The sequence below is a fragment of the Salvia hispanica genome, chromosome 3 (genome assembly GCF_023119035.1).
Source record: "Salvia hispanica cultivar TCC Black 2014 chromosome 3, UniMelb_Shisp_WGS_1.0, whole genome shotgun sequence".
Classification (NCBI taxonomy): domain Eukaryota; kingdom Viridiplantae; phylum Streptophyta; class Magnoliopsida; order Lamiales; family Lamiaceae; genus Salvia; species Salvia hispanica.
The window spans coordinates 39,165,618-39,191,886 of NC_062967.1; the positions used below are offsets into that span (position 1 = coordinate 39,165,618).

The 26,269-nt window shown below is 31.8% G+C and overlaps 1 protein-coding gene and 2 pseudogenes across 1 annotated transcript; all 3 read right to left on the bottom strand.

The window, feature by feature from the left end:
• Window positions 1-4,392: 4,392 nt before the first annotated feature.
• LOC125210130 lies at window positions 4,393-4,843 on the bottom strand (annotated as a pseudogene).
• Window positions 4,844-5,663: 820 nt separating this feature from the next.
• On the bottom strand, window positions 5,664-5,984 carry LOC125210131 (cysteine protease XCP1-like). The gene has a single exon (XM_048109707.1). It carries the CDS (start codon window positions 5,982-5,984, stop codon window positions 5,664-5,666), a length of 321 nt encoding a protein of 106 aa, XP_047965664.1.
• A 16,581-nt stretch (window positions 5,985-22,565) lies between these two features.
• LOC125210132 lies at window positions 22,566-23,677 on the bottom strand (annotated as a pseudogene).
• Between the last annotated feature and the right edge of the window lie 2,592 nt (window positions 23,678-26,269).

Below are 26,269 nucleotides of genomic sequence, written 5' to 3' on the forward strand. Positions count from 1 at the left end.
CAAATTCTAAAAAAATCTTTAGCAGTACCATATCTTTCAACAAATCTATATTTAAATTATGAATCAGACAAATAACCAACAAACGCAATAATCAACTTATACTAAAATCAAACAAAATACTTTAATGATATGATATATTTCCACAGAATTATATCCATGACAAATGGCTTTCAACACTATAGAAACCAAATAAATAAACACAGCAATCGATACATATGTAAATGTTAAGGATAACCACCAAAGTAATGATATCACTCTAACAAAATCATTAATTATCAACAAAGACAAAATAGATACAAATATATTATACATTACGAAATACTTCTTTGTATACAACATTGTCGGTAACATCAGAATGCTCCTCTTCTCTTCCAACTATTAATATTTTTAACCCACTGCGACTTGTAACTCTTGAGATAGCAACATAAAATTGCCCATGAGTAAACACAGGATTTTTCAAAAGCAGACCAACATGAGATAAAGACCGTCCCTGACTTTTATTAATTGTCATTGCATAAGACACAATCAATGGAAATTGTCGACGTTGAAACTTAAAAGGCAACTTTAAATCAGAAGAACTGAGAGACAACCGTGGTAACAACACTAAATGGCCTGCAGAACGACCAGAGAGCACTTTTGCTTCCAAAACATGACTTCCAAGTCTAGTAATCACCAATCTAGTACCGTTGCACAATCCAGAATCATGATCAATATTTCTCAATAACATCACAGGAGTACCAATCTTAAGATGTAATTCATGATTTGGTAAACCAGAACAACGTATACCATTCAATAATTCTGGAGTGTGAACCTCCTCAAAAACACCCGGACGTGAATCAGATCCAACTACACTGTCAGCACTTAAATCTCTTAAAAATAAGAACTTTTTAAATTTCTATTTTAGGCATGGACCCCACGTCTTACTTTACCCAATTTTCTTTTCATCTCTCTTACTTTATCAATTATATTCTCTCTCCGTCCCATAGAAATAGACAATTTGAGATCGGCACGGATTTTAATGAATAATTGGTAAAGTAAGGGAGAAAGAGAAAAAATAGTTGAAATTATGTAGTGGATTGTGGACCCATAAATGATAAATGAAAAAGGAGAAATTTTTTTCCTTAAATGGACATGGACTGTTTCTATGGGACGGATGAAAAAGGAAATATGTCATATTTCTATGGGACGGATGGAGTATTAAAATCATGACGTTTCAAAAAATTTCCATTTTCAATGACGGAGGTAGTAGATAATTTATTTAAATTTTGAAAATTTTAATTATTTTAATAATAGAAAGGACAATTTTTTTAACTAAATTATGAACTGAAAAGATAAAAAAATAAATACATTAGACGCAAAATACTTTACAAAGAACATTGAGAAATGATTAAAACAATAGATTAAATGTATTTGAAGAAAATTTATCCATTAGAGAAAATGGCTATAAATGCTCAAAATAGTTATGAATCGTAAGATCATATTACTAAGCATAAAGATCAGAATATTAAATGTTATACAAAAGGTCAAAATAGGTATACAGTAATATAGAATAAGATCAGACCATTACTACCAAATGCTCGAAGTAGTAAGACAACATAAGATCAGAACATTTAATTCAATATCAATGCACCGTAGGGGCTCCAATGACGTTACTTCATTACATCCGAAAATTGCTTCACATTGTTAGAAGACTTTCAAAAATTCAACCACTGATTTTTCTATTTTTTTATTGGGACTTCTCGATGTAGATTCAATGATTTAATTTAATGGAGATTACATAATTGAAGACGAAAAAAGAATTGCAATGACATGAGACGGGAGCAAAGCGACGAATTAGAAGCAAGAAAGAGATTACAATTGTGAGAATGAAAATAATAATCAAAGTGCGATTTCTACCACAGACGTGGTTATATATATTTTTATACAATAAAATAAAAATATATCTTCTAGATCTTGAAATCTTACTTTTCCTAATGTCCTTTTAATTGTAAGAGATCTTATTGATTATTGGGGATGAAAGAATTTTCTGCTAGTAATCAATTAATTTACGTTTAACATAACGGTAAATAATTTGGTAGATGGATATCAATTTAATCTTAATACCGTACCCCTCATTAATATCCCAAAAATTAAGGAAAGCCAACAATAAGTTAAGATATACAAATAAAGTATGATGTATAGATTCACACAGTCCATAATTTGGGTGGACCATCCTATTTATTCATCCACCTAAAGTTAGATCATGGAATTAATCCTATCCATTAGATAATATTAATCCAGTGATTCTCACACATGTCACATTTGATTTAATTTATCATGGTTTGTGATTATATTTAATGCAAAAACAATATAATTGTCAATTAGAGTTAATGTATGTAAAAGAAATTGATATGGTGACAAATGCGCATAATACTTGGGATGTCAGTGTAAATCCCATGGATTAACTTGAATTTCCAGCTAATTTAGAAGATTAGGACTGAAAAATTACTCCAATAGAAAATTGGCTAAATAAAGGGCCATGTCGTTCTGACTGGCCGATCATGGTTATAAATTTTATTAATTTGTTTTATTCATATAATCTTCTTCTTTTTTTTTTTTTTGTCTCGTTTCCATTTTTGTATATATTGAGGTGGATGGTATGAATATATAAGTCAATCATGCCAAGAAATATAGACTACCAACAATACTCATGTGTGAGCAGTAGATTCGGCCCGATTAATGACAAATTTCACCGATATTCTTAAGACCAGACAAACAAAGAAATCCAAGTATCATATAAATATCATTAATTAATATAAAAATTATTATATTTTATCTGAATATTATTTCCTAATTTCTACCACCGGAATAGAATTTACGTGGTCTACTTTGACCAATCATCATTTCTTAGAGACTTGACTTCGGTGGCCCAGTAATTTTTTATTTTTTTTTTAATCTACACTGAAATTAATTACTTCAATTAATTAACAGGAGTATATAAACTAATCTATATATGTCGTAATCAGGGACCCAAAACTTCAGTTCTGAGGGCCCGGGAATTTTGACGCTTGCTGTTGTGGAGGAATTTTTAGCCATAGGAATAGGTGTTGGAAATATTGTTCATTAGTTTCTTTCACACATTTTTAATTAATTTGATATTATATATTAATGCAGCTAGTTAATTTAATTGTAATTATATATTAATGCAGCTAGGAGATAATTATTTTGTTGGGCTGCGGAGAATTAATTATTTGGGCCGAGGTTATTTATTTGTTTACTTGGGCCAGATCATGTAAAAAGGAATAAGGGATTTCTCCGCAAATAAAATTGAAGTCCAAGTAAGGAATTCAGATTCAGAAAATTAAACGAACAAAGTGGGCTTTTCGAACTAAAGTATTTTCAAGAGCTTTCAACTTAAGAGCATCATTTTAACTTTTAAGTGACGAAATTCCTTTTGAGTGTGATTGAAATTATTAATTTTATTCTACGATGATGTGATATATGCGCTTAAAGTGAAAATGATTCTCATGTGTTGCAATATATAACTTTTTGAGTAGTTGTAAATTACTCGACTTTGTTGATACGATGTGATATGATGCTCGACCTTGATAGAAAAATGATTTACGGTTCAAATACGTTTTATGAGAAAAAAATAAAGTTAAACTTATAAACTACATTTTGATTTAAGTTTTCTCTAATTACCAATTCACAGTGATTCGAATATCTTCATTTTTTTGGCAAAGTGATTCCCATATCTTTGTTTTCGTATATTATACAATATATTCCTTCAAGAACGTACGTACTGTAAACGATTAAACCACATAGTAACCATATTAATATGCCCTAATATCTTCCAATTCACGGTGATTCACATATCTTTGTTTATATGGTACAAGCCATACTAACTTAAGCCCTATTCTTCCGCCGCCATTAGTGTAATTAGTATCTTCCCCTTTTTTGCCCTATAATTATCACCCATTAAATCTTAATAAGTTGATTTAAACCGCTTGTAATCCAATGTACATTTATCTTTTCACTTGTTAATATAAGTTTTCTCTAATCATCAATTCACTGTGATTCACGGTACACCATGCATAAATTGGTCTCGTTCTTAGCTAAAACTGTTATAATTAATTTTTTTTTCAGTCCCATACTTAACTAATTTTGCATTAAAATATGGAACATCCAAAGCCTCTATTTTTAAGAAACTCAGGAATACATAAGAAAAAGTGTTATAATTTCATAGTCACCATCTTATATGGACAAGCAGGATAATAATGATATAACAAATATTCAAAACATATTAAATGGGAACAAATAATATGATTATTATTGCGAATGATGAAGACCTCTTACATAAAGAAAATAGTTATACGTTCTTGTAAACCCTAACACCTGTTAAGTGTAGAACAATTATGCAATGGCATAACAACCGTTCATTGCAATACCACACATACCCTCTTTGGCGCCTACATTTCTCTGAAGTCTGAAATATCCATTCTCTCCAAATTCCACTCCCCATGAATTCTTGATCAACCAATACTTAACTCCATCTTCACTTTCTCCATAACCAACTACAGCAACTCCGTGATTTAAATTAGTTCCACACTCCCCTGTATAAACAAACCCCAGACCTATAAAACTGGAAGACACTGCCGTCCATAAGAACCGCGACAGGTTGGTTAGCTACTGCTGCTAACAATGCTGCCTCATCATTATTAGGGATACACTCATAGCCAGTTATCTTGGGGAAAATAGATGATGGTTTGTTTTCCTCACATACTCCTTGAATTGCAGTGTAAGGATAGTCGGCACTAGATGCAAGACCCCCGTTTTTTACAACAAATTCAAAAGCAAGATTCATTCTTCCACCCGTACAATCTGCATGCTCGTAGTTACAGTCCAAAATATGTTGCTCTGATAATGTAGTTAGCTTGCCTGATCGGATGGCTACTGTGCCTTCTATGGATGCAACAGCTGCGAATGCCCAACAACTTCCTGTCCAAATGTAACATACTATTCATTAACTCAGTGTTCAGATTTTGAGCTTATATTTAAATGTGTGCAATTTCATCTTAAGGGAATGAGCTATATGAAAAGAAAGTATAAAAAGACTGAATGTTCACTAATAAGACCGAAATGAAGGAAAACACCTCCGATGAAAAAAAAATCAACATGACTAAAGAAAATAATGTACACTACAAAATATTTAAAATATACTTTCTCCGTGAAACATTTGATTTTCGGCAAGTGATTTTATATAGTTTTATCAGTAAAGAAAATAAATACTAAAGAAAAGAAATACTAAAATAGATATATATAGTGTTGTTTTTAGTTTAAAAATTGTATACAATCAAAAAGAAAAACATGCCAATGTTATGTTAATGGGAAGGATGTAGAAATATTAATGGAAAATAACTGTTTTTACCCCTGTTGGTCAAAGAGGACGCGCTGACTAGTTGATTTTGTCCAACACAAACACATGACACACATATAAAGGATATTGTTGAAATAAAAATAATAAAATTATGAGCACTTCACCAATTATATTTGCAAGTGTAAATTCCAGTGCAGTAACTAAAATTGTAATTGAATTCTAATTAAGGTTCTCATAATTATCCCAACATATATTAAAATATACTATTGTACAGTTGTTATAAACAATAGATCGTAGAGTTAGAGAGCTAACCACATCCTCCTTGAGACTTTACAGCTGTAACAGCATTGTGATCTCTCCAGTTGAGACTAGGCGGTATATCTTTCATATCTTTGTATTCAAAAGATGATTGATTCGATGATTGTCTCTTGAATAATGGCTTGGAACTTCTTGCATACTTAGCCAAGAACTCTTCATTCGTTAGATCTGCAAATTTATTTATCTCAAGTTTGTACGAGTGTTTACCTTCTTGATTATGCTTCTCAATGTGTTGCACATTATCTTTAAATATCTGATACCTTACCACCTTTACTTCCTCATTCTCATAGGAGACTCCATGTTCAGCCATCCATTTCTCATGTTTTATAGACATGCTTTCCTCGCTATAAGACAGTGATGATGATGCATGATAAAAATATGTAGCAAAAATAAACATAACAACTGCATAATAACCATTTTTATTGGAAGACATGACTAGATTAATTGTTTTGAGAAAGGTTTAGTTGTGAGAAAGGTTGGTTGTATAGCGTATATATAGTTATACAATATTACAATGTTCCTCATATATAGTCACTATTTACTTAAAATTAAATGTGGATTCGTTTATTTTAATAAATTTATTTAGGGTATCAATTACGTTGAGTTACCATAAACATGAATCGTTTTTAAATGTAATTAATGCTATATTCAATTTCATAATAACCTCAATTAATTTTTAACATCATATTTACCTATTAATTAACTTGCATTACTTTTTGATCGTTTGTAATTGTTAAGTATATGTATGCCTATTAATCTTTTTAAATAACAATTGTAAACCGTTGACTCGGCCCTAATTTTTGTAATTAGTAGTACTATTTGATTTAATCTTTTCTTAAATCATGGGAAGTTAATGTAATTATGCAGTCCATGGATAGATCTATTGATATACAAGTTTCCTTTAAACTAATTCATGTTGATTTCCATCTCTTTGTTTACATGGTATGAGTATCAACCATACTAAACCCTATTATTCTGTCAGCATACCTTAATTATTGGCCTATTATTAGTATTTGATTGATATTTTCTATAATCATGTTCTTCTTATACCATCTCCAAGGGTACACTAAAACTTAAAATAGGATAAGTATTTAGCTCCAATAGTATTCAAAAACCAATCCTATTTTTGGTTTTTGAGAAAAAAATACCTATATTTAGGTTTACACTAAACCAAAACTTAAAAAATTCTCAAATTTTGTGAGTAAAAAAAGCATAATATAGAGAATATTCTTTTAAGTTTGAGTTTAGTGTAAATGGTTGGAGTAAAATCAATATTTAGTGTGAGATTTACACTAAAATGGATTTGAGTTTAGTGGAATGGTTGGAGATGCTCTTAGCTTTTGTGATTTGTGAACGTTCCATCCAAATTGGTTACTCTTCTTTAGCAAAGATTTAAATTCATTCTTTCCATTTCAAAGCTTGATGAGAAATTCGATAATTTTGACGTGAACCTAATCGCATTAAATTGGGCCCGTCCTCATTAAGTTGATTAACAGAATCACTTAAGGGCTTCTTGGTATGATAGAATGGAATGGTGGAATGGAATGTGATTCGGAATGTGATTCCTACTTCCATTCTATTCATTTGCTTGGTGTGATGGAATGAATGAGTGAATGGATGAAAATGCAAAGGAAATCCAAGGAAATTGCCATTCCATTCCAACCTCCATTCCATTCCACCCTCATTCCATTTCATCATACCAAGCATGTCAGTTGTAGTTAAAGTTAAACAAAAAAACATATACATAATTAAAAAAAAAATTATACATAATAAACAAAAATAGAAATGTCGGGGTTTGCGATTCGCTCGTGGCTGGAGAGTCGTTGTCGTGCTCCATTTATCTTGAATAGAAATGAGAGTAGAGAGAGAAACTTGTTAATACAAGTGATGCAAATGAAAATAAATTGCAACGAGTCGTATATATAGAGTTTTGAAAAAAAAAAAGAAAAAAAAATCGCTAGTCCATTCACTAGTCCGTTGGAGCCCACAATAGCGGACTAGCGCCATATCCGACGGACGAGAGGTCGTCCGTCGCGCTAGTCCATCAACCCCAGCCGGTCACAATAGGGGACTAGCGCGCGGACTACTAGTCCGCGTGCTAGTCCACTATTGTGGATGCTTTGAATACCTAACTTCTAAATCGAAACAACGTTCATCTTCCGAGATTGATTAGACACCCAATTTTAATCCCTACTATGAGTTTAATCCATGTTGCTTGTATTAGTAGGTTATGAATTTACAGTGAAAGATCATTAATTGAAATCCATATATGCTTTGATTTTCTCAAATGGAATTGCTAATTCTATTAATTAGTCGAAGACAAATTACAAAGTGCAGAGCGAGAATTAAAAATTGATAAGCAGATATAGACATCTAGCGATAATTAAAGTAAAATTTATAACGAAACAATTAAAGACAAAACTCCACTTTAATTCATACAAAAATTACACAATAAGTTACTACAATACAAGCAAACATAAACTCTAATGAAACAATTAAAGACAAAATTGATAAGCAGATATAGACATCTAGAGATAATTAAAGTAAAATTTATAACGAAACAATTAAAGACAAAACCCCACTTTAATTCATACGAAAATTACACAAGTTACTACAATACAAGCAAACATAAACTCTAACATGGCCTAATAATAAGATAGCTTCTACAGTACCCTAAATAGTAAATAGGCAAGATAAACACACCATCGGCAGCTATGGGGGGTCAATCGAACACCGCCAGTAAGCACTACAGACGGCTACGGGAGGCAAACGAGTACTGCCGGCGGAAGAAACACGCCACAACCAAGTGCTATGTGCTCGGCAATTGGCACATAAGCTAAGCGCCTCAAGCTTTATGGCCTTGCAGAGACACAAGGCTGCCACCTCAGAGTCACCTAGGGCGTCCACGACTGCACAACAGTCATGGGCCGCCCAGTGGCCAAACCCAAGGTGGGTCGGCCACTCAACGCATGCCCCAATCTCCAAGGGGCATGCGTCTGAGGGTGGTGGCAGTGGAAGCAAGATGAAGGATGGAGGCAGAGCAGATGGGCTCGGAGGGCACTTAGGTCGCGGCGGCGGAAGCAATACATTACTCCACGGAAAGAGAAAAAAATTACTATATATGGAAAAAGTATGGATATGACTCCATTTCTTAAGATGCCAACCTTTCGTAATAAAATATTTCACTGCCCAATATCTCCAAACGAGATTGATGGATTTCGCGGCATGCCTCAAAAGCAAATATGAGTTTAACCTTATACCTATGTTACTGTGCGAATTTCTAGTCATCGTGCGAATTTCAAGCCATTCTTTCACAGATGTAGTGCGTATTAAATACCAATAAATTATTCAATTGTTAGGTTTAGCCTTATATTTATGGTATGTCAGATTGACTTCTCAGCTCGATTTGCAAATACCGTACGAATTTCAAGTTATTTTAACACATAATGTTTTCGGCTTTATGTCCTGATCGCGTATCACATCTTAATCGGCTGGGGCGTCATTAAATTAAACCTACAATGATAGAATAAAGTTTATACTCCGTGTTTATTTTGAAATAAACTAAAGTTTGATTACTAATTAATTTAATATATCTATATCAATATCATAGTTTAATAACATTTCTGAAATTAACATAACTAATTAAATTTTGATTAAACTAAGACTTGAATTACTCCATCAATTAAAGAGATATTCGCATGTGATTTTTTTACCACAACAAGTAGGCTTTGAAATATAGTACAACACATTTATTAATGACACGTGGAAGGAGTATATGAGATGCATTGCGCTGAATTCGACAAGTCATCCATCTTGCGGTAGGCTGAAGAAATTAGATGGTATATTAAAGTTCCAATGCAAGCATTTTGAGTAATTAACGTATATGTAATATTTTGAAATACTAGTATTTGTATGGAATATTTTGAAATACTAGTATTATGCATGGATATCATTGGAACTCTTACCCAATGATTTATACACTGTATCCATATTCAATAAATTTGCGGGGCCGCACAATCTTGAAATAATCAAACTGTACATGTAATACAACATACATTAAAACGACAACATAAATATTTGCATGGGTGTAACTTGTACTAGTCAACAAAATATCTTTTTAAACCCAAAGTGTTTACCAATTTGTAGTAGTACAATGTTAATTCCCTGAGCACGAAATCAAATCAAATCAAAATAAATATATAATGTGGCAGCTTGTTTAACCAAATCCACCGTACAATTAAAGTCGTTTACAATATGAATATTCACCAACTTTGAAAGTATGAAACCTCCGAACCCTTAATCACAATTCATTGGTTATCACATAATGTTGGCCACATCAAATTAATGTAGACATACTAAATCTACAGGAGGTAGTCTTGCACGCTGCAGAGAATTAATAATGACATTGGCAACTATAGCCTATAGAATAAATTCTTGCAGATTAATAAATTTCAAATATCCTTTTCTTCTGTAATTTTTTTAAAAAAAAATGTGTTTGACATAATTAAATGGTACTACTCCGAGACAGGTAGTTGGCATAGAATGTCAGGTTATGCAATGATATGTATACATTAATTTTGTACTCCATTAAACATCATCTTACTTTTATGCCTTGATATTGGAACTCATGCCCAATGATTTAATTAGATTTCCTAACAAATTATAGATGTCAGTCTTGTTAATTCGCACATACTCCACTATAATTCATATTTCGTATATATAATGAAATATGCATTGGGTCATTTTATGAAATTATATTTCATGTAATGATCCAATAACTTTTTCCACTAATTTTTTTAGTGTATTTAGAGTCAAGTCAAACTGAATCAATCAATAGGATTTACCAATTTTCTTACCCTATCGAATTGGGGTCTTTGATAATGAATCCACTATAAGAGTAAACTCTATTGGGGCTTCGATAATTTCACCATAGATTTTTTAACATTTAGGAAAAAGTGTAAAAGCATAGCATATATAGATAATGATTTTATTTTAATGATAGTATTTTAAGAGATGAATAATTTAGTAATTTAATTTAGGAAAATTAGAATGGATTAAAAACCAAAATATAATTAGTAAAAGTTGATTAACTATTTTTCATTGAAGTTTGGTGCAATTAAGTTAAGGCAGTTGCCAAAACTGCGATCAATAAGTGTTTGTGGAGTTAATAATTCAAAATAATGAAAAGCAAAAAAATCTGGCACGAACAATAAATACATACCCATACTGAATTAATTGTGATCTTAAAATAATCAAAATGAACCATAAAAACGACATAAAGTATTCTTAATATGAAATCTTTGCATGGTACTGTAAGTCAGTAATTGGTTCTTGGTCAACAACTCAAAACATTCTTAAAGAATAATTTTTAAACCCAAACTACCTAATGATTTATACACCATATCCATAGTTATGCATGGATATCATTGGAACTCATACCCAGTGATTTTATACATCATATCCATATTCAATAAATTTGTGGAGCAACACAATCTTGAAATAATCAAACTGTACATGTAATACAACAGACATTAAAACGACAATATATTTGCATGGGTGTAACTTGTACTAGTCAACTCAATATCTTTTTAAACCCAAAGTGTTTACCAACTTGTAGTAGTACAATGTTAATTCTCTGCGCACAAAATCAAATCAAATCAAAATAAATATATAATGTGGCAGCTTGTTTAACCAAATCCACCGTACCATTAAAGTCATTTATAAAATGAATATTCACCAACTTTGAAAGTATGAAACCTCCGAACCCTTAATCACAATTCATTGGTAATCACATAATGTTGGCCACATCAAATTAATGTCGACATACTAAATCTACAAGAGGTAGTCTTGCACGCTGCAGAGTATTAATGATGACATTGGCAGCTATAGAATAAATTCTTGCATATTAATAAATTTCAAATATCCCTTTATTCTCTACATTTAAAAAAAAATATGTTTGACATAATTAAATGGTACTACTCCGAGACATCTAGTTGGCATAGAATGTCAGGTTATGCATGCATAATATGTATACATTAATTTTGTACTCCATTTAACATCATCTTACTTTTATGCCTTGATATTGGAACTCATGCCAAATGATTTAATTAGATTTCCTAACAAATTGTAGATGTCTTCTTGTTAATTGGCACATACTCCACTATAATTCATATATATATATATGAAATATGTATTGGGTCATTTTATGAAATTAGATTTCCTAACAAATTATAGATACCAGAACCGCAAAAAACTGAAGTTCAGACGTGAAAAACCGTAAAAAAAACCCGATTTGGAACCGAAAACCAAAACCGGCGGTTTTGGAACCGAAACCGTAACCGCGAAACACTCTCGCGGTTCGTTCTGGTTTGGCAATTTTCAAACCGGAACCGTGGGTGTAACACCCCACTTTTTCGAACCCTAATTTTAGAGCCAAAAATTTAATTTCCTAATTTATGACTTAGGAGACGTGAATTAATTGAGGAACGAAGTTATGACCGAGTCGGGTTTAGGGTTGCGTTGGAAGTTTGAAAAGTCAAATTTGTTGATTATATGACGTGGCATGCGAATATTTGAATTCAAGGTGAAATTATGTGATGATTTAATTGTTTAAAGGTGAGTGAGATTTTTAGGATACTATTCCATAACCTTTTCCTTGGAATTTTCGAAAAATCATAGCCTTGGTGGAGAAAATCCCATTTTTCCGGATTTAATTTAATTCTTGGGATATTTATCCAAATTAAATCCAAAATCCAATTATTCTCTATTTCCTAATAAGAAAAATCGAACCCTCTTTTTTTTAGGTGATTTTTGAAAATCGCCTATTCTTGGGAAGGAAGAATTATTTTATTGTTTAATTGATCCCTTATTGATTTCCTTCCATACCAAAAATTAAATATTCTAGCAAATCTTACCATACCTCAAGAAGATCTTGCCATATCCTATTCTAGTTAATAATAAAAATCCATTCCTTATTTAAACCCTATACTACACGCCTATTTCTTGGCCAATGGGGGAGATTTTTATTTTATTTTGCTCCGTGATATTTTATTCTACTCCGTAAAATATACAAACAAAATCTTGGCTAATTAAAAGCCATATATTTCAAAAATCCCCATGCTTGAACCCTAGATCTTTTCTTCCTCCCTACTCCACAATATTTGTTTTTAATTAATTATGGAGAACCAAATCTTACCAAATATTCTATATTATTTACCTAAAGATCTTATTGAGCACTATAAATAAGAGAAACCCCTAACCCTAGCCATCACAATTTTCGCCCCCTCCCTCTCTCCACTCTCTCTCAATTTTCTTCTACTTTACTCCAATAATCCTTCATCCTTTAAGAAGAATTAGAGTTTGAGCCTCAAGATTTTTGAAGAACCAAGTCTTTACTTCGTTTCTACCGTTCGTTATTCTCAAAAAGGTATTCTCATATTAATCTTCTTCTTTCTACTCGATTCCTCTTCTTTCTAACCGATTAATCGGTATTCTTGAACCCTCATGCATCTTGTTGAGTGAAATTGGGATAAAGGGGATATGGAAATATGTATGCATGTGTGTGGCGTGTGCGCGTGTGGGTGTGGCGAGTGTGTGTGCGCGTTGTGTGTGTGTGTTGTGTGTATGTTGGCAAAATACTCTTTTGTGACATATGTTGATGTTAGATCTAGAGTTGAGATGCGAATGGAACTTATGTGATGAACATGGCCTTGATTGATGACGTTAAGATAAATCGATGGGAAAGGGAAAAGCGTTGAGACATGCATGATTTAGGAGTTTGTACTGAATCTGATTTGTGATATATGCCTATGTGATTAAAAGGTGAAACCTCGGTTGCGAAGCAAGATAACAAAGGAAAGAACATACTTGAAATCTAAGCAGTCGAGGTGGGCTTTATTCTTAAACTTTTTTATGTTGCAAATTTATGAAAGTGGAGAGATAAGGGTGGTTTAACTGTTATGCCATGCCTATGTTTGTTTTGATGATGTTGTGCGCCTGATGCCTAGTTTGTGAGTACGCTCCATTAGGCTACAGTGGCTATGGATATGTATAAACGAATTCGGGTCTGAGTACGGGCCGCAAACCCTACCAGGCTGTGTACACGGTGGGATCGGGAGCCGTCCTTGCTAGTCGGCCGGTCTCGTGGGCGAAAAGTGTGGCCACACTTTCGTCGCACTATGGAAATGATGAGATTGTGGAAAATGATGAGGAAATTGGGGAGTTGTTTGATTGGCCAGTCTAAGAAATTATTTTGTGATACTCGTGAAATTCTTTTATAACTGCTTAAAACTTGAGTTCACTATGGTAAGGGTGGCATAACTTATAAAATGTTTTGGTAACGAGCTCACTGAGTATTTCAAAATACTCAGCCCTGCATGTGTTTTCCTTATGTGCAGGTTGAATGGCGACGAGCGGTGGCGGGTATTGAGCGTATTAATTAATTAAGATGGATGTTTTGAACTTCGAGTGTAGTCGTGTCTTCATACATGGCTTCACTTTCTCTTGGTCGTTTTCGCTGAATTTTTGATACACTTTAGTATTATCTGGATATTTTGCACTTTTTCCTTTCGGTTTAGAAGCTTTAGACTTCTTGTGGTTTTTCTTGGAAACTATGTCAAACTCTTGAGATTTTTTATCGTAATTCATGATGCCTTTCTTTTACTTATTTAAAACTTCTAGGTTAAACCGTTGACTTATTGCTCTGATAGTTCCTTTAAATACTTTGGTCAAAACTCTTTAAATGAAACCCTAGCCTATGTTTACTTATTTTAAATCCGTTTTGGTAGCAGTCGCCGCATTTATTGTACCCTAGAAAGACGGGCTGTTACAGTGGGCACCTATACCCATACTCAATTAATTGTGGGGCTTCACAATCTTAAAATAATCAATATATACCACAAAAACAACATAACGTATTCTGAATATGAAATCTTTGCAGGGGTGTAATCTAGTATTGGTTCCTGGTCAACTCAAAACATTCTTAAAAAATACAGTAATTTTTAAACTCAAACTACCTAACAACGTGTACTATAGTTATTTAATTCCGTACTGATCAATACATAAAAATAAATATAATGTGCCAGCTTGTGATTCAAACCCACCCTACATAATCAATTCGAAAGGAGTATTTAGGATTTTTGGCTTATTTCTCAAAATTTTCACGATTTTTAAAATTTATCTATAATACGTATAATATTCTATTTTTACAGATACTAGGAGTACATCAAATTAGAATAGGGCAGTGTTTTATGGGAAAATTTTATAAATGATGGATTTTATGTAAATTTGTACTTTGGCATGGCATGTGACAATATTTGGATATGATTGAGCTTCACCAATGATTAAGTTGGTATGATTTCACCAATATTGCTAACTTAAAGGAGGATTTGATTAACATATATAATCGCAGTAATAACAATAAACATTCTTCTTGTGTCATTAGTTTTGTGCAGAAGATGGCATCCGTACACACAAGATCGTATGAATATAGTTGGGGCCCGGCAACAGCAGCAGCCGCAACCCTTTATAAGCAATGCTTCTCCTCCACTTTTTCTCACACTCTTTCAAATCGATACCATGGAAAAATCAATTGCTCTCTTCCTCTTCCTTTTCCACCTCCTCTCCCTCTCTTCCACCGCATGACTCCATCTTTCCTCAAAAGCAAATATGAGTTTAACCTTATACCTATGTTATTGTGCGAATTTCTAGTCATCGTGTGAATTTCAAGCCATTCTTTCACGGATGTAGTGCGAATTAAATACCAATAAATTATTCAATTATTAGGGTTTAGCCTTATATCTATGGTATGTCAGATTGACTTTTCAGCTCGATTTGCAAATACCGTGCGAATTTCAAGTTATTTTAACACATAATGTTTTCGGTGGTCTTTATTTTCTTCACTTTCGGTTTCTATAAAGTACTACTACTTTTCAAATGTGAAACATTAGATTTTCAGCACGATTAAACGTGATATAAACGATTAAACGTGATATATTTTCCTCCTAACTTTTTCTTCTGAATATTAGGGTTTAACCTCCATCTTCCATCTTGCTTCCGTAACGCGCTGCCGGCGGTCTCGATCTGCCCCCCGCAGCCGCCGGTGGTCTTTTATCTCCATTTCCTTGTTTATGTTAAGTAGTAACTTTAGGGTTTATATTTGGTGCGTTAGAAGCTCTTACTAATCTAGGGTTTATGTTTAGTTTGCTGTAGTAGAAACTTTTTATTCCGTAATTTCGTACTATTAATCAAAGTGAGGCTTTCATATAATTGTGGCTTTAACTGTTTGGTTGACTTAAATATCGCTAACTGTGCGAATTTCTAGTCATCGTACGAATTTCTAGCCATTCTTGCACGGATGTAGTGCGAATTAAATACCAATAAATTATTCAATTATTAGGCTTTAGCCTTATATTTATGGTATGCCATATTGACTTCTCAGCTCGATTTGCAAATACCGAGCGAATTTCAAGTTATTTTAACACATAATGTTTTCAGCTTTATGTCCTGATCGCGTACCACATCTTAATCGGCTGATGTTGGTATGTTAAAAAAATGGGGATCTTGCTTTTGTTATCTAATCTCAAGAAAATCAAATCATTGAATGTACATCACATTTATTTTTAGAAAAATCAGTGGTTGTAATGAAATAACAACACTGTAGCGGTGTAGCCCCTATAGTGCAGAGAAAAAAATTCTCTAGTCTAGATATACCAAGGTAGAATGGTGATGTGGTGTGTCCCATCTATAATACTCCCTCCGTCCCGGAGTATTAGACTCACTTCTTTTGGGAACATGATTTAAGGAATTGATATTTAAATAGTTAAAGTGGAGAGAGTAAAGTATGAGAGAGGGAAAAAGTAGGGGAGAGAAGAGAGAAAAAAGTAGGTGGAGAATAAAATAAGAAAGATGTTTTTTGCTAAAAAAGAAAATGAGTCTAATATGTTGGGACATCCCAAAAGGAAAAGTTGGTCTAATACCTTGGGACGGAGGGAGTATATTCCAGCTGAAAATTACACCTCAACACATGTTAATTGTCAAATTTTTTAATATGGAAATTATTAGTATTCCATATATAATATTATGCATAACCAGGGGAGTGATCAATTGCTAACTCATCATTTAATTGCTAACTACAACTAATTTAAGGCCACATGATTTTAAAAAACGTGTGGTCTACAATTTGCCACATGTAATTTTCGTTTTTATTAATTAAATCGAAAAAAATTAAAAAAAAAACGCCAAATTAGGGTTTTGGATGAAAATGTCAATATAGTGTTTCGAAAATATCAACACAATGCTTTGAGAATGTCAACACAAATTTAGGATTGACATTATATATGCTTTATATTGACATATTATCTTAGCTGTATTGACATTAGCCTGTGTACGAAAAATACGAAAATTTTAGATTTTTTTTTTCAAATTTTGACGTCGGAACATATGCATGTAGTATATCGTTGGAATCCTTATAAAATTATCTTTAATTTGATATATGTTATATGAATTTAAAGTTTTGGATTTCTTTTAAAAGTTAGTTATAACTAACTTGACATTAATACCCCTATTGATTTTTATTGGAATTAATCCTATAGCCTTATTGACGTTTTTTGTTGACCGTATTGATATTTTGTGGTTAATGATCTAGGCCTTTAATTTGAATATCTAATAGTTATTATTGAGTTGTAGTTAGCAATTAAGCATTGAGTTAGCAATATAACACTCTCCTCCATATATACACCCATATATAATATATATACGCATTAAATGTTATGATTTAAATCTCCCATTATCTTTCCATCAACCGAAAAAATAATTGCTGCAATTGTAAACTATGAAGTTATTTCATTATATATGTTATAAATATAATGTATATATATGTGAACACAAATAATAGAGTGTAATCACGTTTCACGGGAATATTTTTTCTTTAATTGATAGCATTGAACAGAATAAATATTGTCATATAACTTAATTTTTTATTTAAAAAAAAATATTTTACTTGTATATATTTATCACTATTTTATAGCTTAAGTATTTTATTTATATGCCATATTAAAATATAAAGGTAGTTAATAATAATAAGATGATCAAAATATAATTTTATTTGATTAAGAAGACTAAATTTTAGTTCATTCGATTATACATAATTATGTAATGATATAAAAGAACATTTAGATAAATAATTAAAATAAATATGTAGCCGGTATTAATAAGAATACATATAAACGAACATAGGTTTGTGTTAAAATGACAACCCCTCTTAAAATGACACCGTGACACCACTTATGCAGCAATATTATAAACGCTACACATCAATATTACAAACACTACACAGCAATCTATAGATTGTGTATAGTGTGTCGGATATTGCTCGACAAGAAATATTGTTGGTTAAAGACCAACAAATTGCTTGACCGTCTTTTTCAGATTTTTTTTTTGCCACGTGGCAGCTTATTATTCGTCCAAATGTACAAATGATTGGCTAAGAATGGTGGTACGGTGTTATTTTAAGGGGTGGTGGCACCCTAACATGCCCCAACGAACATATATACATGTATGTGTGCATAAAAAATGGTATTCCTTTGAAATTTATTGATTGCAAATGAAGAATTTTTTTAATTGTTTTAAAGAAGAGATGTAAATAAAAAAAGATTGCGTAAATATATTTTGCATTGGTGATATGGTTATGGAAGTTATATTGGGATATTCATAATTACCATATTAAAAAATTTGACTATTAGTATGTGTGGAGGTGTAATTTTCAAGTGGAAATGGAGCTATGTAAATTTCCATTTGTCAATATATTATAGATGGGACACACCACATTATCATTCCATCTTGGTATGTCTAGACTAGAGAATTTTTTCTCTACAGTGCATTGTTATTGAATTAAATATTCTGATCTTATGCTTTGTTATTATTATTATTATTATTATTATTATTAATCATCAAAACATATTAAGTGGATACAAATATTATTATTATTATTATTATAAATGATAAAAAATGCCATAAATATAGAAAATAATTATACAATCTTGTAAACCCTAACACCAGTTAAGTGTAGAAAAATTATGCAGTTGCATAACAACCAGATATTGCAATACCGCACATGCCCTCTTTAGTACCTACATCTCTCTGTAGTTTGAAATATCCATCATCTCCGAATTCCGGTCCCCATGAATTCTTAATTAACCAATACTTAACTCCATCTTTACTTTCGCCATAACCAACTACTGCAACGGAATGATTTACATTAGTTCCACATTGCCCTGTATAAACCCCAGAGTGATAAAATTGGAAGACACTAGCGTCAATATTAACCGAGACGGGTTGGTTAGCTACTGCCGCTAATAATGCTGCCTCATCATTATTAGGGATACATTCAAAACCAGTTATCTTAGCTTATGGGATATGGTTCAAATATTAAAATATATTGAACTGTTGTTATAGACAATAGATCGTAGAGTTAATTAGATAGCAAACCACATGATCCTCCTTGAGCCTTTACAGGTGTGACATCATTGTGATCTCTCCAATCAAGATTAGGTGGTACATCTTTCATATCTTTGTACTCAAACGATGATTGATTCGAAGATAGCGTCTTGAATAATGGCACGTCCTTGCATACTTAGCCAAAAACTCTTCATTCGTCAGATCTGCAAATTTATTTATCTCAAGCTTGTATGTGTGGTTACCTTCTTGATTATGCCTCTCAATATGCTGCAAATTATCTTTAAATATTTGATACCTTGTTTGCTTTACTTTCTCATTCTCGTAGGAGAATCCATGTTTAGCCATCCATGCCTCATGTTTTATGGACATGCTTTCCTCACTATAGGATAATGATGATGCTACATGATAACATGATGTAGCAAAAATAAACAAAACAACTACATAGCAATTTTTATTGGAAGACATTACTAGAATAGTTGTTATCTTAGAGGGATTTATTGACTAGTGTGATGTTTTGAGAAGGGTTTGTATGGCGTATATAGATATACAATGTTCCTCTTACTCAGTTATCGTTTTAAATTAAATGTGGATTCGGTTTTTATATAAAATTTATGTAGGACATTAATTGCGTAGAGTTACCATGAGCTCATGTATCACATTTAAATCTAAATAATAGTACTATATATATTTTTAAATCTCATAATATGTTCAATTAACTTTTAACATGAACTTCCTACTTAAAATGATCGAGCGTGTACAAACCATTTACTACTGTTTTACTTTTAACTTGCATTCACTTTATGGAGTAACATATAATTTGAATAGTTTGTGATTGTTAAGTGGAGTATCAGTTTTTTGTAAACATATAAATTATGGAAATAGCTTAATCAGTGTAATTGGTATCCAGTTTAATATTTTACTATAATTATCTTCCCTTAAATCATGGGAATTTGTTTTAAACCTTGTCACCCACATTTATTACCGTGATTCCAATATATTTTTTTGATAAAGTGATCCCATATCTTTGGTTACACTATGGTCAATATATCATCTTCAAGTACAGAAATGGAGTATATCTTGTCAGGAAATCATAATCACTCTGTAGGTTTACTTCCTAGAAATTAAATTATAGTAATGGGGTTGATTCAACTAGTGCACTTACATGATTCAAAAAGTGGAATAAAGATAAAGGTAAATGTTAAAAATGGAGAATCAAAATACAGAAAATCGATGGAAGGATGTGGAGAAATCTGCCATAGAAGAGGAAAAACCGTCGATTACGAGAGAGGAGAGAAAAGAGGACAATTTTATTATTGACTACTAAATTTTAGTAATAGTTGTCTACAAATTACAAAAAATGCCTTGTGTAGGCTAGAAAAAAAGTGCTAAAGACTAACTAATTAAATGGAATTACAAACTTTAACTAGTAATTAATAAAATGCTAACTACTTACATTTTATGTTTCAATTTCAACAGCGAAAAATAGAAAGTAAAAGAAAAAATAAATAGGTATATCAAGTTTACAAAAAATAGCCATTTACGTATCCTCATGCCACAAAATATGTTCCATTTACGAACATATCCTTTATCGACCTCCACTTCCAGCTCTTACAAAATAAATAAAATTTTGTACAAGCTATTCCTCGAAGATATGACGATTCTTATAAGTGAATGAAAGCGATTTTTAAGCATTACTCCATATAAGTAAACGTAATAATTTTATTTAGAGTATAAATTATTTAGTTTGATTTTATCTTCATCTAATTCCGCAACTATTATATACCAATATTGATAGCAGAAAATTTACGGTGAAAAGGGATCCTACATAGTGCGCCATTCCATTTATTACCGATTATGCCCACATCGATTTTTTGGTTATCCATATTAGCACGACGAGTATTGATCAGAATCATTATTTACAGTTACAAAATTAGATAAAGTTTATAGTTGGGTTATTTACAATATATTTTAAACCTAGTACTACATAGAAACAGAAATCGGTGAATTTTAATCAGTACTCCTTTTATAACAAAATAATACTCCATTTTAAGCGGTAGTAAATACTAATGTGAAGTAAGTGAATAGTTTTGAACAAGATAAACAGTTATGCATATAAGTAAAATTTATTACAAAGAAAACAAAGGAGAAGAGAAAAGAGACAAGTCACAAATTTGATGAATAAAAGAGTTGAGAATGAAAAATAGTGGAACATGGTATATGATATATGCCGTTTTATGTAAATAAAAAATTACTAGAATATGTGTTTTGTCATGAATTAAAATTAACAATTACGAAACTTTTTGTTAAGAAATTAGCATGATATAAGAAATTATTGAAACGAGAGAGGTGGGCTGAATTAGCTAATTTAGTTAGAGGCATTGTGATTTGTGGAAATTAATCTTCATTTTTAACAGTACTAATATATATTTATAGCCACACTAATATCCATCTCCATAAAGCTACTCGTAACAATAGTCAAAAAAGATATTAACTAAATTACAAATAACACATTTAAATATAGTATGAACCATATTGATCTTAAACAATTGGTAAAATCTGTGTAGGAAAAATGTGTGTGATCAGAGGCAGAGCGAGAGAGGCTTCTTGGAATTTATCGAAAAGTATTCTTGTAATTTATAGAACACTTGTGCTTTTAGCACGTATTGTCGCGACATATATTTTCAAAGCACCATGTTTTTTCCGATTATTAACTTTTGAGGTATCTAGATAATTGCATAGCCGTCTAGTGATCTTACCGTTTATTTTAAATCCTTTATATTGCGAGTACGTAATTTATTGAATAGTAGTCAAATTTTGTTACGTTTGGAACTAGTATGGCTAGCTGGATATTTTCTACTTATGTAAATTTTATTTCTTACAAAATTGAGTCATACCGTTCCCATTAGATATGATAGATTATAGTATTAATTAATTGTTAAATCACAACAAAATCACAACTACGTAATTAAGTACTGATTAAGTTTCAAATAAATTAAGACTTGAATTATCAACTAAACTGAAATTTAGGATATCGTGTTTCCTTTGGCAGAGGTATAAAATTATCTTTTACCAATTCGATTCGTCAAATAAAACTAATTTAAAATGCCGTAAATATAGAAAATAATTATACGTTTTTATAACCATAACACCAAGTCACCAACCCTATCACGGGTTTGTAGAAGAATCATACAATGGTATAAAAATCAAACATTGTTGTACCATACATGCCCTCTTTAGTGCCTACATTTCTCTGCATTTGAAATATCCATTCTCTCCAAATTCTGATCCCCATGAATTCTTAATTAACTAATACTTTACTCCATCTTCACTTTTGCCATAGCCAACCACTCAACTCCACGATTTACAACAGTTCCACATTCCCCAGTATACACCCTAGACCGATAAAATGCAATATACGTTCTTAAATGTAGAAGAATCATACAATAGCATAAAAACCAAACATAGCAATACCACACATGCCCTCTTTGGTGCCTACATTTCTCTGCAGTTTGAAATATCCACCCTCTCCAAATTGCGGACCCCATGAATTCTTGATTAACCAATACTTTACTCCATCTTCACTTTCGCCATAACCAACCACTGCAACTCCATGATTTACTGTAGTTCCACATTCCCCAGTATACACCCCAGACCGATAAAATTGGAAGACACTGGCGTCGATATTAACCGCGACAGGTTGGTTAGCTACTGCCGCTAACAATGCCGCCTCGTTATTAGGGGATAGAACCATAGCCACTAATCTTTGAGGAAGGAGATGATGGTATGTTATCCGCACACACACTCCTTGAATTGCAGTGTAAGGATAGTCGGTTTCAGATGCAAGACCCCCGTTTTTTACAACAAACGCTAAAGCATGATCGATAGTTCCTCCCTTACAACCTGCATGCTCATAGTTGCAGTCTAAAATATGTTGCTCTGATAATGGAGTAAGCTTGCCTGTTCGGATGGCTACTGCACCTTCTATGGCCGCAACGGTTGAGAATACCCAACAACTTCCTGTACATGGGAATTATGTGATATATCCATTAACTCATTGATTATTTATTTTGTTTAAAATAATTGTTTGGGTTTTGAGCTCATAGCTAAATGTGTACAAATCATCTTTAAGGAAATGACCTATATGTAAGAAACGAATTAAAAAGTCTCAACTGTTACCGCACCAATTAGAGTGAAATGAAGGAAAAACCCTCCTATGAAAAAATTAACATGACTATTGAAATTTATGTCTACTGCAAAATATTTAAAAAATACTTCATCCGTCCCATTAAATATAAAACATTTTATTTTCGTTGTGTGATTTTATCTAGTTTTCTTTTGTAAATTACTACAGATAATAAAATAAGAAGAAAAATAAATAAAATATTCTCTTAAATTTTGAAAATATATATAACCAAAAAGAATTCCAATTATACTGTTGTTATAAACAATAGATGGTAGAGTTAGAGAGCTAACCACATTCTCTTTGAAACTTTACGCTGTGACAGCATTGTGATCTCTCCAATCAATACTAGGTGGTACATCTTTCATATCTCTGTATTAAGAAGATGATTGATTCGATGGTACCTTAAATGATGGCACGAAACTTCTTGCATACTTAGCCAAAAACTCTTCATTCATAAGATCTGCAAATTTATTTATCCCAAGCTTGTACGTGTGTTTTTACCTTCTTGATTATGCCTTTCAATATGTTGCACATTATCTTTAAATATTTGATACCTTGCTTCCTTTACTTTCTCATTTTCATAGGAGAATCCATGTTCAGCAATCCATTTCTCATGTTTTATAGACATGCTTTCCTCAGACAAAGATGATGCTACATGATAACTTGATGTAGCAAATAAAAACAAAATAGCTGCATAATAACAATTCTTATTGAAAGACATTGCTACAAAAAATCGTTTTCTTAGGGAATTTATTGACTAGTGTAAGTTTTGAGAAAGGTTTGTATAACGTAGATATAGAGCTATACAAAGTTTCTCTTAGTCAAGTTATTGCTTTAAATTAAATGGAGATTCAGTTATTGTATGGAATTTATGTAGAATATTTATTGAGTAGAGAGTTACCGTGAGAAATTGATTAATCGTTTAAGTATTTGATTTAATCTTTTCTACAAATATCCTCCATTGTAATCTACATTTATTAATATAAATTTTCTCTACACCAATTCACGGTGATTCCAAATCCAAATCACTTAATGCAAAGATGTGACATTGTGATTTGTGGAAATCAGATCTTCATAATAATATCTAGGGATATCAATATACTAATATCTACAAGCTATTTGTAATTATAGATATCAACTAAATTACCAATATGTTATTTGTCGACTTCCATTTCAAGCTCTACCAATTGTTTTGTCATCTCTCGTTTTAATACCTGCAATAAAATAAATAATTAAATTTTATTCGAGCTATTCCTCAAAGAAATGACAATTCTTATACGTGAAAGTGATGAATAAGTAACTGTTTTATTTGGATTTTTTGACATTAAATTACTGATTATTTGACGGTAAATCACAATTAATGTCTATTGATAGCAGAAAATTAAGGTGAAAAGGATCCGACATAGTGCGTCATTTCATTTAATGATGATTATGCCACGTACATCGATTTTTTGGCTATCCTTATCAAAATTTATAGTTGCAAAAATTAGATAAACTTAATTGTTAGGTAGTTACAATATATTTTAAGAATAAAGATATAATTGTACATAAATTCTAAAACAAAACAATTATCAAATCTTGACTTAGTGAATTAAATCATTATGTCTCGCGCTACTCGTAAGCTCTCCGATCCATGCACCTAGCTCTTTATCACAAAGGGGGCATGTGTGGTCTCAAAAGGAGGTGTGAAATGAAAAGGAGTCACTATCTTGGTTACTAGTTGGTGTTTTATTGTGGGAGAGAAGGAATAAAGTTTTTTTTTGCAGCTTAAAAAGATATATGCCATTTTCGCTTTTAAAAGGTTGGCTTTTGAGGGAGTAAAAGTAAAAAAAATAAAGTGGGAGGAATAGAGAACACCACTACCTACTTCAAGTTATATATATACGAATTATGTGACATGCTTCTTAATTTCTTTTTTCCTTATGATATTTTATATGTACTTATTTATTTTTTCATGAGGAAATATCGTGGTCACACCATGGCGATCAATAAGTTGATGTTCAATTTTTTATTTATAAGAAATTTTTATATTTTATGACTAATCATTGTACTACAAAAGTCTTTGTTATAGTAGTATAAAAAAATTCGCCAACCAAAAAATAGTCTTAGTGTAATGATATGCACGTGTAATTTATAATCATAATCGTCAACAACGTCATGCATGTTTTTTTACCAAACAAAAATTTCACCATTTTGACCATAAAAATTAAAATAAAAACAATATTTAACTCTAATTAAATCTGACTCAATTGCAACCTTTTTTTTCATCTTTCCGAATGATATTATTATTGTGAGCATTTTGGTCTACGATGTAATAATGTCAATTATGTGCACTTGAGAACTATCCAATAGTTAGAGAACTATTGTGGCCAAAAAAGGCGAAAGAAAAAAATTTATAGAATTGAACCATTACATGTGGGTTTTTCGTTCTTTTTTTCTCTTCATGTATATAGTTGGCATAATTATTTATTGCAAAATATGTTTCCAATGTGGTATTCCAGTGTATCACGTGTAACAATGCCATCTTTACACAAAAGGTATAATGCTATACATGTAACGAAATATTGACTAATGGTTTGGTATAATGAGGATAGGCCTTATAGTGGTATTTAATTTTGAAAGTCTGTAGCTATGTTTGTTTTTCCAAAGACGAATTACAGATTATCGATACCATCTTCTTTTATTGTTGATGTTAAACAAACTCTGATTATTATTGTTACGATCAATTGAATTTTTATTTGTGTCTATCCAAAGAACTGAAATCATGTTTTCGAATTTGTCTTAGATAAAAATGTGGAGATCTAACCCAATTAGGAAAGGAAAAAATTGACATTTTGGCGTTTTAGCACATAAATTAGAGGATGATGCCAGAACTTCTTATTTTCTTGTTAAGTGAAATGACTGAGATGTTTAATGAAATTGAGGTTGGCATAAATTGAGGCATCCGAAGTGATGCG

Excerpts from the sequence above, each read along its gene's own strand:
- LOC125210131 (XM_048109707.1), bottom strand. The coding sequence starts at position 5,984 with ATGGCTGAACATGGAGTCTCCTATGAGAATGAGGAAGTAAAGGTGGTA.